The sequence below is a fragment of the Aythya fuligula genome, chromosome 4 (genome assembly GCF_009819795.1).
Source record: "Aythya fuligula isolate bAytFul2 chromosome 4, bAytFul2.pri, whole genome shotgun sequence".
Classification (NCBI taxonomy): Eukaryota; Metazoa; Chordata; class Aves; order Anseriformes; family Anatidae; genus Aythya; species Aythya fuligula.
This window is the reverse complement of record NC_045562.1, coordinates 26610678-26626207: the sequence shown is the minus strand read 5'-3', so window position 1 is coordinate 26626207 and position 15530 is coordinate 26610678. Positions and strand designations below refer to the sequence as shown.

Below are 15530 nucleotides of genomic sequence, written 5' to 3'. Positions count from 1 at the left end.
CGGAGTAAATTTTATTCTCCACACAGAGTTAAAACAGTATCTTCTACCACTATGTTCTATTTTAATCCTAACTTTATTTCACACATTTAAAAAAAGTTCAATCTGTTGATGTTAGCTTGGCAGCCCTACCTAACTACACGTGCTTTTTTTTTTTTTTTTTTTCACTGCATCTCTCAGCAACACATTGTACTTAGTAGTTTAATGCTGTTTACAGAGATCACAAGTCAAAAAAATTCATCTGTGATCAGCTGATGAGCACCAGAGCTAATTCAAAGCAAGGGAATTCTGCATTGACTTTAATGCATGTTTTACTTACTATCAATAGAAAATAACTTTTCCCCACTTTCTTGATTGTCATAAAGTTGTGTTTGGCAATGAGGGATGCTGTCAAAGCCCAATTTTCCTGGGTTGTCTAAGCATTATGTTTGTGTATATTTAGACTAAAAGTAGACAAATGTGTGGTTAGACTGAAGAATTGTCAATGTATGAAAATACTACTATTTTACTTTTTCAGAAGAAAAAACAAGGAAATAGAAAACATTCTAGTCGGTGTTGCAAGGAATTTTGACAAGTACTACACTAAGGTGTAGCCTTTGGTCTTCCTAATTCAAGGCTACAACAGGTGAAAAATGAGGCAATTCTATGTATGGTTGCAAAATTTTATTAAGCAAACTTCATTTTTATACAAACCTCCTTTACACGTCAAGTTTTGTAGGCTAAAACTGCAGAATGAGTTAAGAGCTTTCATAAAAGTTCATGAAGGTGCTACATTATAAAACAGCAACCTTTCAAAAATATTTAGAACAATTAACTTTAATTGCTGAAGTAAGGCGTTGAAAGTTTCCAATGTTGTCCTATATGCAATTAGTCCCTGAGATTATCTTTGAATATATTTACTAAGTATATTTGAGAACTGTCTTAACAGAAATCACTTCTTGGAAAAAAAAAAAAAATCTAAAATAGAAAAATATACAATTATCTACTTTCACAGTCTATTAAAAACAATAAGTTTATCTTACAACAGCTAAAATATCAACATATCAAGATTTTGTATAGTAAACTTTGTATTACTAAAACTGGATATTACTGAGGTTTTATTTTGAAACATATTTGAGAACTCAGTCACTTCCTAATGTAAAAGGCAGTTAATCATAGGTGTGGTAAGAGTATTATGTACTGCTGGCTTTCAGGTCTGTGGGCTTGATTGTTTTTGGTGGTGGTGTCTTGTTTTTCAGTTAACATACTCTTGATTATCCAGATTACCCAGAAGAACTAGACCGCAGCCAGTTTTTTATCGTAGTTTTCTCCTAGTTTTTGAAATGCCAGTAGAACGTTATCATTTGGATCATCACATAGTTCACTCAGTGATACTCTGTTAAAAAAAAAATAATAATAATTAAAAAAAAGCATTATTTCATTATATTTCTTAAATATATTGAATATTTAAAAAGCAGATGTTGATCATACCCTATAGACTTAATGACGAGTAAAAAATCCTTGAGCAGGTAGTAAGCTTCTCCTTCATTTAACCTAAAAAATAATAAATAAATAAAAAATGTTATGGTACTGTTTAACTGTTAAAGCTTGCCATGTAGGCTATGTAAGGATTCAAAGAGCATATTCTATGGCCTCAAACTCTGATACAACTAGGGATTACTGTAGAATAACTAAAAGCTTAGAATGCAATTAATAATACTATGGAGATACATGTTTCTGTAATTATGTTAAACTTACATGACTCATGATTTGTATTTGGAAAAGAAATGTGTTAATACTGCTAACATGTTTCAGCTCTTTGAATAACTAAGCTAAACGGTAAGGCTGTGCTTCAGATGAAATTGCTGGCTAAATGGAGTAGGAGACATAGGAGGGTAGTTTTCTACAGCTAGCTAAGATCCTGTACTTTGCAAAGACAATGGGTAATTAGTGGGCTGCAGCTTAATAAATCTCAATTCCAAATCATTAAGAATACCACTAATTTTTAAGACATAAAATTGTAGTCAGTATTGTATTACAAATAAGGAGCATATTTCCTTGTGTCTTGACAATGCAGCATTCATGCCAAACTTTGCTATTTCACTAAGAACTACTACCTGCTCTAGAAAACCTGCTTTGGCAGGGGAGTTGGACACGATGATCTCTTGAGGTCCCTTCTAACCCTTACAGTTCTGTGATTCTGTGAACAGTTCATGGAATGTATGTTCTAACTGTTTATACCAGATTCTTCTTTGAAGAGCTTACAAAAAAGCAGATATAAAATTGTCCCATCTACCTCGGGGAGCAGAAAGAGATGGTATTTTGTTATTCACATATAAAAGTGCTGAGGATGAAGGTAAAACAAAGATACTTGATAGAGTAGTGGGGAGAGTGAGCTTGTGACTGATCTTTTGGTAGCTGAGGTTGGGAATAAAACTCTTGTGAATGACTTGATTAAGGCCAAGCTAAAAGTTTTATAAAGAGAAGAGACAAAATTAATGGACAAGATAATGCAAAGAGATGCACCTGCCAAGTGAGATGTGTTGTCATTGTTACTTTTTTTTTTTCCTGAGTTTATATTTTTGAAGCAGTAAGCAACAAGAAGTAGTTTGGTCAAACTTTGGCACAATCTCAAAATAATCTGTGACTAAAGTCAAGACTTCACATTTACAGTACTGTTTTGAAAATCCAGCTAATGCTTTATAGCCATTGCCACAGGACGTTAATGCAGTATATGTTTTGTACTCATTATGACATTCCATTTTAATCATATTTAACATATGGTTAATTCAGTCCCTACATTCTGGAGGGAGAAAGCTTTAAAGACAAAAAGATGTGCTGATGTACCATCATGTACCATATGGAAAACAACACTACTATTTAGCTTTACTGAAGCTGGTAGTCCGTACCAGTTATCAGTTGTCAAGGCAGTCAAGGAACCATGCTTATAAAAGTCCAGGGCATATGCATTGAGTGGCAGGCGTCGTCCTTGATTATCATACTTCTTCAAGTAAAGCAGAGGGCAGTTTTTGACATTAATTCCAAGGGAACGTAACACTGCCTAAACAGAAAAAGGAGAAAAAAAGTGCTAAGTAACTGTTGTGTTTTTGTTGCTACATCTGTTGTGTTAAAACTTGCAGCTTCAGCCACACAGCTGACAAGTTCCATACTTCTAATACTGGGCCACTCAAAAACTCTGCACAAGTAGAGGTAGGCTGTAGACACGAGATAATTTGCTGAAGTGGCTTTTGCTGCTCTAGGATGCTCCTAATTACAATAAATAATAAAAATATAAAAATATAAAAAATAAAATAAATATAATTTAACTAGGCCACTTGTTTACTCATGAGTATTAGACAAAGACTTTGCCGTATGTACAGGTCATGTATTCACACCCTCCTGCTGATACTTTGAATGTATCAAGCTTATGCATAGCACATTTTAAGAGTGAAGCTGAATTTCAAATTCCCAGTTTCGATAACTTGATTTTTCTAATTTTGATCCTAATTATTCGTTATGTGGTAATGCCCTAATGCTACAAAACCCATGTAGAAGGTAACAGCAAAATGCAAGCTAATAGTAAACATACCAATTTGTATTACAGCTTACCTAATTCATGTTAGATAACAATCACTGAACTCCTAGTAAAGGTGGAAATTATCAATGCAATAATGCATACCTTTAGTAGGATCCCTGAGACTACTGTGTGATTGACTTAAACAAAAAAAAAAAAAAAAAAAAGTGAAGAAAAGCAATCTGTGAAGCTAAGTAGCTTCAAATTAATAATTCAAATAATTTTAGAGCAATTTACCTGAGAGCCAAAAGGAACCAGGCTCTTGCAAGAAAGCAAACTATTTGTGGATTTTTTTTCTACAGCTACCTATTCCATGTTTTGCACTGTGATAATTTGGTGCTAATCACTGTTCACTCTTTTTTGAGACTTTTCAATTTGTTTCTCCTAAAGAGAAACACTTGAGTATACTGCCTACATGTCAGACAGAGGCAAGAAGATTGTAGTAACTATTTTTATTAGACTGTAATAAATTTCTACCCCTCATTAAAAGTAACTTACTTTATTAACATTCTCTGCATGAAATAGATCATCGTCAACCATTCCAGATAAACACGCAAAGGGTGAGATAGCAGATATGCGTTTGGTGTTGTCCATCAAATAAGATGCTAGTTCAGAGCCATGCCATTTTTTATTTGTAAAATCTAGATGGGAAGATTGAAATACAACATAAGCTATAATACAGACACATCCTGCCTTCCCGCAATGAATTTTAGAAGAGATTTTCAGTGTGGTTAGACTATCGTCTAACCACACTGAAAATTAGCTGTGAAATACAGCTAATCTAAACTTAAATCCTTCATGACAGATTTCTTTCTTCTGTTAAGAGCTTCTAAGTGACTGATCATAATATGCAGGAAAAAGCTTACTAGTGGTGAGTGTAATGAAATCTAAACATCTTTGTGACTTAAACTGTTCTCCTCAACTCATCCATAGGCAAAATAGCTAACACCATACAGCTGTGCCAAAAACAATGGAATGTTAGTATCAGAAGACTTATTTTATATCCTGCATTGAAGAACAGTTTTTTCAACTTGTATTCACAGGTCTTAATAGAGACCCATAATAGATTTAACTGCTATCTTCTGGATTACCAGCCAATATTTTCCATGAAGCATGGTGATCTAAAGAATATGTACTCAACTGAGGCCACATTCGGGCTTAACAAGAACTCTGCTTTATGCAACTCCGTACAAATTTGTGTTTACAACAGCATGGCATTTCAGATGACTTGTGGTCTGCCTATAATAGCAATTGATAGCAGAAGATCTGGCTGGGTTTTTTGTTGTTTTGTTTTGATTTTTTTTGTGTTGTTTTGTTTTTGTTTGTTTTTAATGTAGTTCTAGGTGGTTTTGTTTGTTTGTTTTCCTAAGTAAAAACTTTTTCTTTCTTTCAAAGTTGTTAGCAATACTTTTAATCCTTACACTTCAACAATTTCTGTTTTGTGTAATGGTAAGTATGCTGTAGCTACACTCTGTGATTCATAGAAAACCACAGCAATTTTACATGTTTTTTCACAGCCTCACCCCAAAGTTGGTGCAAGTCCAAATGTCTTTACCACCATTTCTTTGATCTTGCATTACTTTTTCTGTGAATCTAATGCAATGTATTTGTTTCTTTCAAAACAGTTTTAAAAAATGAGGAGAATACAACCCAGCCTGAATGTTATGTCTTTCATATTAATAAGAAACTTTACCATTAAATTAGAGGAGGAAATTCAGTTTCTATGGTTCACATCCTGGATAAAATTAGCACTTGTAATACGAACATATATAAAGGAATTTGTCTCCTGAAAATGCAAGGCAGTCCATGTACTTATGCTTTCCTCTTGATTTGGAACACCATCATTCTGTGATTTACAGTTTTTAATTTCCTTTTTGTTCAGATAATGTATCAAGGTGTGGGGTCTCTCTATTGTTAAAAAAAGCAATCTTAAATCAAAAATGAAAAAGCAAGGTTTTGCTATAGTGTTGCTTACATGATACCATCATGCAGCACTTACTAGTGCTGTCTATTGGAGTACAAAGCACAAAAATGGAAAACTGTTATTTACCACCCAAGCTACATAGTACTCAATCTTCTATATAGTACTCTGTCTTGTTTTGGATTTACCTTGTTTATGTGGTAGCTTGTAAGATAACTGCTTTTTTTTTTATTATTTTTTGCGCACTAAATAAATAACTGTACCAAGGTAGGAAAAAATGAGGAATAAATAGAGTTATCTGATATATTTTAAATGCTTCCTTACTGAAAAAATATGTTTGAAGTTGTGTTGTTTTTAGAGGATGTAGGCAATAGTGGTACATTGCATTGCTTTTACATCTTCTGTCCAGGAAGTAACTATACATAATAGTTACATATTTTTCTCCCAGTTAAAATTCATGTCACTTGGTAATTTTATACTAATGTCTTCTCATACTGCTCTGGTCGCTGGACAGCATCTATTGGCATAAGTAATTTAATTTATTTAACACATGGTACAATGTTCTTTAACTGTTAATTCAATCTTAGGGCTGTTCAGATACTGAAAATCTAACGTTTTTAAGACTGAAAGCAATTCACATATCACAGGCATCTACAAATGTCTTCATAATTATATTTAAAAAGGCTTTTAATAAAAAAAAAATTTAAAACTTCAAATTCTTTAAATATAATTCCCCTTATTTCCACTATAAATTCATAAAAAATACCAACTAAAGTGATCCTTTTCCTGTACGCAACTTCTATATTATATACAACATTTGTAAAACAAAAGTAAAATAGAAACTGTATCTCTTTATTAACATATCTGAATTCACTTTTTCTCCTTTACCAAAAAAACACCTTTCCTAATATACTCAATGTCATAAATGACAACTATGCTACCCCTCCCCCCCCCGAACTTCCTACCTGTCTTTGACAGTGGAAGTCTGTATTCTTGTTCCATATCTGCCAGTTTGGCAGTTGTCAGAAGAAAATGAGCAAAATTTTCCTCAACTTTGGTGTTGTACTCATTTACAGCATCTGCAAAGTCTTCTGGCAGATCTTCTAGGAAGACCTGAAATAACATGCTGTTTATTGTTTAATTTGGGTAATTTCTCCAGAAGTGTAAGTTCTACAGGGGTGCATACATAAGGTACACAGACAGGGCAGTAGTTGACAGAGGACTACAGCTCCAAATTTAACCCAATTTGTCAGACTGTTTGACTGAATTCTGATTCATGGATCTTAAAGACATACAAACATCAATTTCATGCAGAAAAGACATGGAGAAAGTATAAAATTCCTAGAGTTGCAGAGTACTCAGCTTTATTATTTAATGATTAGTTAACTAAAAGGGAACTTTTGGAGTGTTGCCTTTCCCAGCTCTCATTTTGCATATCTCAGTGTTGAAAAGGTTCCCTGCCAACATGACAGACCCTGGTATTTTGCTGCCATTAGCCACAGCAGTCCAGTAATCCCTCTTATGTGACTGGCCACTTTTCAGAAATTAGTGATATTTTTTCTTCAAATGCTTCCTGGAAACTGGACAAAAAAAGCATCTTCAGATGGAAAAAAGAAATTCCTTTGTTCTTCACAGCTGTGTCTAACAAAGCTTTAAGTGTTTGCATGAAAGAGACAATAGGAATATGTTACAAGCGGTTCACTTTCAGCTCATACCCATGGTGGGTTAACTTAGTGCATAGCTAATATTAATGCTCATCTTAGCAATACTATCCTGCTGTTGGAATATGATAGCCCTAAGCCTACGGTGCCATGCACTGCAGAGCATGTTGGTGTCCTTACGAATCTTTGGTACCTGGCAGAAAAAGCTACAGCTCCTTAGAAAAAGACAAAATTATATTAGAGTGAGGAGAATAAAGTAAATTCCCATATGGCAAAAAATATAGTTGGGTTGTATTGTATAAAGAGACAGTGTGTTGTCCATAACTTTAGATTTTGAAATATGACAGTAACACAACATCTTTAAATAATTCTTGAATAATTCAGTACTTTTCATTTAACATGACACACAATTGCTACTTCTATGGTTGTATCAAGGCACCTTTGCCCTAATCCAGAAAGTATGGCTAGCTGCTCACCCACCAGACATCCACAGTGAAAACACACTAGCCAACAAATTGAAACATGTTCATTGAGGCAGTACACAACATAAGCTACAATAAAGACCAATCATTTATCTACCTTGGATTGGTAAAATTTGTGTCTCAATGTCATTGAGCGGGCCGGAAGATACTTCTGCCCAAACAGATTTGCTAGAATAAGCACTAGCTTTTCCAGGACATCATCTGAAAAGTCATTTGAGCCTGTCAAAACAGTAGGCACATGGGTTAAATATGAAAATTTACCAAAAGCATTTTGCTTAAAATAACTTCCAGCTGCTATTGTCAGGAGAGATTATAACAACACTATCCAACATAGTTTTGCATTTGTTTATGTACTTCAGTTTATCTGCACAAAATGGATTTTACTCATGTAATATGACAGTAGTAGTAGTACTTTTGTTAACTTGTTGATATTCAGAGTAGTCATCCATCTTATTTACTACATGGCATTCAAGTCTTGCTCTGGAGTCATAATTATTAGTTTTTCCAGATCAAATGGACTTTTCTATTTACAGCATTCTTTTTATCTCATAACTTTTCATAAACAGTACATTTAGGTTCATGGTATTAGTATTGCCATGTGCGTGTTGGTTTTCTCAGACAAAACACAAGCACTTGAAGAGTGTGTATAGGCACAGACCAACGAGATGGGGATGAAGGCTAGCAGAGAATTTTAGAACCATTGGGGTTACAGAGGCTGCCACAGACTTAGGATGCATGGCATATTATTTACCTTTAATTGGCTGGCACAATTTGTGGAATAAACCTTTCACAAGAAAACTCACTAAGACAAAATTTGAAGGTTCATGATAGTGTAAGTGAGTCACAAGTCCAGCAAATCCTATGGGGTTACCTTCTTGATCCAAGTAGCCCTATTTAATTGAAAAGCAAAATAAGCTTAGTTGTGAAAGATGAACTTGCATTTGACAAAAATATAAAATAGTGGCAACTCAAAGGAATAGTCCTTCAACCCAATGCATAGGTACCTACTCAGTTCCCCATGAAAGCCAAAACTTTGTCAATACTGAAAAAAGAAGTCACCAACTATTTGAGAATTTCCATGGGAAATCTTCATCTCCTGGTGCAAAGCATAATTACTGACTTCATAGTTTTAGTGCCCATTTAGACTATGTTGCAAATCACAATGCATACAGTTACCAAAGAAAGATTTGATACAACTTTCATTCAAAAACAGAAAATCCAAATGTTCAATGGGATAAAAGCACACAAACTCAGCGAATAAAACCCTATCAAAGGCTATAAATTCCATGACATCCATGACACCTGTCCTGGCAGAGAACACTCTGCATCACACCCTGGAAGAAAGTAGGGAGTACCAAGATAACCATCACTCTCTATAGTTGCTTTTTTTAATGCTCTTCCTTAAGAAAGATATTAGAGACAGCACATAAGGTACATCAGCCTGTTTTGACCAGTTCTTAAACTAACTGTAACTTTTTGGAATTATCACTAATCTCACCCTTAAACTGTCTTGAAGATGGGATTTCTCTTCAATGGGATTGTTCAGGTTTCACACATAGGAGACACTCATCAGAGGCAGGGCAGAACCACTGGGCTCCTAACTGGAAGCAATGCTGGGAAAACTAGACTCAGATGATTCACAAATGTAATCACATTATTTATGCCTCTTCCTGTCTGTAGGCCTGGCCTATAAACTAAAAAGGATGTTACGCACCAAAAAAAAAAAAAAAAAAAAAATCCAAAATGGTATCCGTTAAATTGGAATTATTACAATGGAGAGATACACAATAAATTTTCAATTTTCCCTAGGAGCTATTTCCTAAATTTTTGTTAGAGGTATAATTTCCTCCCAGCATTTTGGAAATTATGTTATTCGTAGTATATTTTAAACCTCTAACATTTCACATCCATGTATATTTCAAATATCTGTATAAGCAATATAAATGCACAACTCTTATTCTCCTGATCAATGTGCGATCATATAAACCATACCATGAGACTTTCCCAATTTATCGCATAAGCAGCTCAGAATTAACCCTGGACTTAAAGCACCTTAATTTAATCTGTTTTGTTGTTTCCAGCAGAAATAGCCTATTTCTATGTAATACAAAATACATGGTTCTTAAGTGAAAGAGCACTAACACAAACAGGAGTTCTTAACATGTTTTCAGAATCTGCGCATAAGCAAACCTGTATTTACAGACAAACATTCCGAATGAGTTAAAAACATACCTCTTTGATTAGAAACTGCAAGGAAAACATAAAATAAATTTTTAATATTTCAGCATGTCTTTCATTTTTGAAAGTCATCAGTGAGTGCTTCAACACTGACAATGCCTGACGAAACAAACAAACAAATAAAAAAAAAGATTAGAAATGCAAGGGAACGTCTGTATTGGAACAAGCAAACAAATTCAAAATTCAGCTTCTATGCTTTATTTGATCAATCACTTTTCAGGCTAAAAATGTCAGGTTGGAGGTACTGTTGGATTTGTGTTATTTATTTATTTAAATTGAATGCCTAATTCTTGGAAGTGCTTGTGAAAATGGACATTCTCTGTCTGTCAAGTATATGTTAATTTTCTAAACTTATGCTGAGGTTTGTAAAGATGATTACATGAAATTCATATACAGATCTATAGGAAAAGGATTTAAATATAAGTTTGCATCATTAAATTAAAACCATTAAATTTGCATAATTAAACTAACCATTAAATGATTCCTTACACTTTAATACCATTTTAAATATTTAACACAGTTTACCAATTTACTTTATTATCTTAAAAAGTTGACCGCATTTATGTCTGAATTCCTTGAGTCCTTAAAAATGTCTATATGCTGGAATGGATCTAGAGAAACAGATCAGCTGGATGTAAGTTTCTGAACAATTACAAGAGGAGATCCCTGAGAAGTTTGTAATCATAATCATGGACTGTTTACTTAAGTCACTATATTAAGTGGCAAGAATAACAATTTTTGATTCCAGAGATGATGGATTTCATGCTGATGGATTGTGTGCTGATTTCAACAAGCGAGTAATATGTGGCATTTTCACTTTGTTTCAGTTGAGATAGGAATTCATAGCTCCCTCTTCCCTACAGAAAGATATGTTCACATCTTTTTCTCAAATAAAGCTGAAATTTTAAATAAATTTAAGTTTTAAGATTTTGTGATTCTCCAAGTTAATGCAAAAATTGTATACAAGAGTCAGAGTAAAAATACCTTCCTGATAGTAGCATTCTGTTGGATAATAATATTTATTGCAAAGAATAAATGCATGAAAATGGACAGGGCAATACATTAGAGAAGATGTTACAGGTACTAGATACTGTATAGGAGCATATGAGATTTCATTTGGAGACAGATTGCTTAGTATTGAAATGCATAACTCATGTTAAGGAGATATTGTTCAATTAAACCAAGTAAGAATTAATTAAATTATACTACAAAAAAAATATTAAACCTTTGCACTGGCATCTGCTTTGTCATCAGCCTTCGCAGCCAACAGCATGAGTCTCAATATTAAGGTAATAGTCAGAGGGAACTGGCCTTTCAGTTGAGGTACGTTTGATTTGATAAGTCTTTCAATTTTGGGCAGTGGTATATCATAGAAGAACACATTTCCAATCATATCATGTCCCCGTCTTCCAGCACGTCCTGACATCTAAGAATAAAATCTTCGTGTTATTATTTAAATAACAACATTATTAAAATTTTTGATAAAATACACTTAAGTTGTATATACTGCTACCATCTACACAATCTTAATAAGGTATTTATACAACATTATTCAAGTAATGTGCGCAAAAACGTGCTGTATTTAGCTGATATAGCTGGTTTGAAGTTTTTTGTTTGTTTGTTTTCCTTTTACCTTATTTTCATGAACTTGTGTATTTGTTACAGGACCTAAACATTGGAAAGGATACTTACGGTCTCACACATCTGTTTAACATTTGTATTTCTTCAAGGTAATTTATACCTTATTTAAAACCTATATATCAGCTTCATTTTCAAGTTACATTTAGCTTTGAATTATTTCTAGGGCAGAGGGAGCTTCAGCATGAATGCAGAGGAGAGAATATGAGTAAGAGCACAGGGAAGTTACCTAAAGGTACATGTCCTCGCTTGGATCATCCCTTCTTCATCAGGTCCATTGTGCCAGACCTGTACTGGTACTTTCCCCTTGTACCAGACAATGTGACAAAGCTGCAATCATATCATTTATGTACAGTAGAAGGGAGATGCACATAGGTCTGTTTGCTGCACAAATCCACTTGCTCTCTGACTTTGAGAGCTACCTGCCAGGTGATGCTATTAGCAACATCTGGCTGACACGGTCCTGAGCCAGAGGCAAACTTGCAGTACTTTATTAAAATACAGGTTTGAAAAGAAGCAGAAAAGCAGGAAACAGGCTAATGAAGAGTAACGTTTCTCAGCCTACCCAGTAAATTGTCACATGACTTGAGGCGTTCTGTGTTACTATGTTTGCACACAGTACTGCGTGGCATTCCACAACAGAATTAACTCAAAGGTCCTAATTAATCTAGTCAGCAATCTTTCTTCTCTTTGCTACATCCCCACTGAATTTTCTTACAGCATATTTTTCACATGTGCAAAAAATATCTAGAAGAACTTCTCTCTAATGACTCTCATAACTGAAAACCAAGTCTATGCCACTAACTCAGTGAGCAATTGCAATACTTTCAATGCTGAAACAGGTCTTTTGGCTATGCACATTGTTCATGTGTTGTCAGTTCTGAAACATTAGTAAAATCACACTAGCTAAAATTATTATTGTCACCAGAGTAAACAGATAAAACTCTGAACATATCCAGAAGTATATGTAAAAGACATTTTTTTCTGAATTTTTGTGATACCAGCTACTTTCTACTTGTAATAGAAACTGCAACTGTTCTATTTCCATACCTGTCTGTAGCTCAGTGCATCCAAAAAGACAGAATCATCAGCAAAGACAACAGATTTACACGGCATGTTGATTCCTAGAGCAAGTGTTGAAGTAGCTGTGACGACCTATAAAGTATCGAACATGGATATTTGTATGAGAAATGGTAATACCAGATTTAAAAAAAAACAAATCCATCTTATATCAACAGAAATTTTACTATTATTTTTCATATAACTAAAGTTTAATCTGATTAATTTAACAGAGCTATGAAAATACATTAATTTCACTGTTTAAATGTAGATTAAGTGTAAATTATATACACATATAAACAGTTATAAGCTTTAATATCTTGGAAGTTTATACCTCATTTTATGAAGAACAAATAGAAATAACATTCCACCAAAAGAGTACAAAGTATCATGGTTCTATATAGTTTAATTCACTAAAACACTTCTAGTTGTTTTAGGTCAACATCTTTTAACTGTTCAGATGCTAATCTGAAGGACAGTAACTCTTAGTTAAAAATTAAGTTCTACAGCTATCAATTCACTTAGTTCATTTTATTAATTTGGAAACTGTTATGTCAACATTTCAAGAATGAACTTGATAAAGTTAATCCAATATATTCTACCACTGATGAAAGGTACACTAGACATTTTTAATTACATGTATAGAGAAAATAAAAGAAAAAAAAAAAGAAGAACCGATCCTGATTTATCAACCTTGATATATCCCAGTCTGAAAAGCATCTCCACTGCTTGTCTCTGCTTTACGGACATAGATCCATGATGATATCCAATGCCCCTCCGTGCCAGCATTTGCTGAAGATAACCCTTTCTTTCAAACCTAAGTCGATAAAAAATCTTCCTCAAAGTCTACAAATAAAAAGAATAAGTACAAATACAAATAAAATACAAATAAGTACAAATACAAATAAAAGTATTAACCACAACCAGGTATTGCCAATGAAAACAGAATAAAAGTTCCAAGTGCTACAAAGAAACATACCTGTTTAAGATCTTCAGTAAACTTGAAGCTCAAAGTATATAACTAGGTGTAAACCATCAGTAGCTTCATTATGTCCAGAAATTCAGGCACTTCGGTATATTTTTATACACTATCACTTTTTTTCACTATTGCAACAAATGCCATTACACAGTCCCAATCTTCAAACCATGCAGCTAGTTGCAACCAGACACGGCAAATCTTCATGTCCTTAATTTTTCAACTCAACATATGGCTTTATGACCACATACACCATGCCACTACCTCTGAACAAATTCCAAAGTAACTATGCAAAGATTATATTGTTTTGCTCTTGTTTATAATCCCCCCTTGGTACCATTTCACATAGTTATGAGCTTCCCTTTCCCAAATTCAGAAATAGCACTAAATTAAGCTTCTTCAGTGTTTTCTGAACTTCACCCTTTACCTAAATGCCATCTGTTCCAAAAATCCAAATATTTCTTCACTGTTTTTACCCATGTGCACCTGTGGGAAAGCAATACTCTTTTGATGCTGGCTGACAGAAGTCTAAAAATGCCATTGGGATCCCAGGTTCCCATGATAGGAATCATGAGAATTTTCGCATTTGCTCCCAATATGCAACATTTACCTCTCCTTCTAGAGATGTAACAATAAGCACAAAGCATTACCAAGACACTTCAAAAAAAATTCTCTTAATTAAAAAGTATGTATCACAATTAGATTTTTATTTTTTTTTAATTTAAACAAAAGTCATGGAGAGACAGCTTTGTGAACCAGAGTCATTTCTCAGGAACTTTAGATCAAGGCCCATTCACCCACTATTGATGGAAACTACATCATATAAATCTCCTTCATAAATTATTCCTTAATTATTTTGTATACAAATATTGGTGACATTATATTTTTGTATATACTTAATATTGGTTGTATACATTAATATTGGTGATAGACACCTGCAGACTTTCAGTGCTTTTCTGAGCTTTTCCTTCCTTAGCGTGCGTAAACATGCTTAAGAACATGGACGATTTTGCTTTGTGGAGACTAGAACTTTTAGGGCCTAAAATAATTTATTTGTTATTTTCATATGATATAAACAGTTCAGAAAGGTCTAGATAGACCTTTCACACAGAGAGGTGATATATAGCCTATGTTAATGATTCAGAAAATATGAGTCTGAAACCTGAATCGACAAGTAACAGAAGTGCACTGCTACTATTTCATGGAAATTAATTAGTTGTCATGTATATCCCACAAGAACAAGTCTGTATCTTTTTATTTGTCAGAATGAAAGTTCTCTGTACATCTTAAAAACAAGGTTATTTAAGACTGAGATCTGGAATCGAATTCAGAATGCTTCACTAAGTCAGTGAATACAAACGCATTGCATATTGATGTCTTATGAAATTTTGCACAAATTCAAGCATTTTAGACATACAAAACCAAAAACATGTTGGAAGTACTACTGAGTTACTTACATCTTCATCTACTGCTTTAGGATCAGCATAAGTACACGCAGAAGGTATCACACTAAGCTTTTTAAGTCTTTTCTCTAGCTCTTTTTTCATAGTGCAAAGCTGTATTATGCTTTCCGCTTTACTGGTTTTCAACTTTTTGGTATCACTGTATAAAATATACAATAAAAAATATTAGTTCTGTAATTAGCATATATTTCTCTATTTCAATATATTCTTTGGGTTCTAAAAGTTGCAGATGCATTCCCTTTTAAATTGTAGGCTCAAACGTGTAGATAGATCTGTTGATGTGTAGATAGATCTGTTGAAACAGATTTACTCATAATGCTAACAGCTTAATTTTATCTTGGCTTGCATGCAAAATAAATAATTCTGGATGAAGTACAATTGAGTAATTGTGGTGACAAGGAAAACTGAAGGAAGATGAGGGCAGCAACCATTAATACCACTGTTCAGCAAATTAGTAAGCTAACAGTATTGCACAGCAGAAAAAAATCAACACAAAAGAGAAATGTGATCCACTTACTACCAATAATGACATTGACTTTAAG

At 33.8% G+C, this 15530-nt stretch overlaps 1 protein-coding gene across 1 annotated transcript in view; it reads right to left on the bottom strand.

Annotated features, from left to right (window-relative positions):
* Positions 1-1272: 1272 nt before the first annotated feature.
* The window catches only part of DDX60 (DExD/H-box helicase 60), a 41360-nt gene continuing 27102 nt past the window's right edge, over positions 1273-15530 (bottom strand). The window contains exons 26-37 of the mRNA XM_032186986.1: positions 14983-15127; positions 13243-13395; positions 12541-12645; positions 11078-11278; positions 9847-9951; positions 8366-8504; positions 7712-7833; positions 6437-6584; positions 4049-4191; positions 2886-3037; positions 1468-1530; positions 1273-1372 (exon numbers count right to left, since the gene is read on the bottom strand). Coding sequence (XP_032042877.1) covers positions 1273-1372; positions 1468-1530; positions 2886-3037; positions 4049-4191; positions 6437-6584; positions 7712-7833; positions 8366-8504; positions 9847-9951; positions 11078-11278; positions 12541-12645; positions 13243-13395; positions 14983-15127 — 1576 coding nt within the window. The remainder of the gene's footprint in view (positions 1373-1467; positions 1531-2885; positions 3038-4048; positions 4192-6436; positions 6585-7711; positions 7834-8365; positions 8505-9846; positions 9952-11077; positions 11279-12540; positions 12646-13242; positions 13396-14982; positions 15128-15530) is intronic.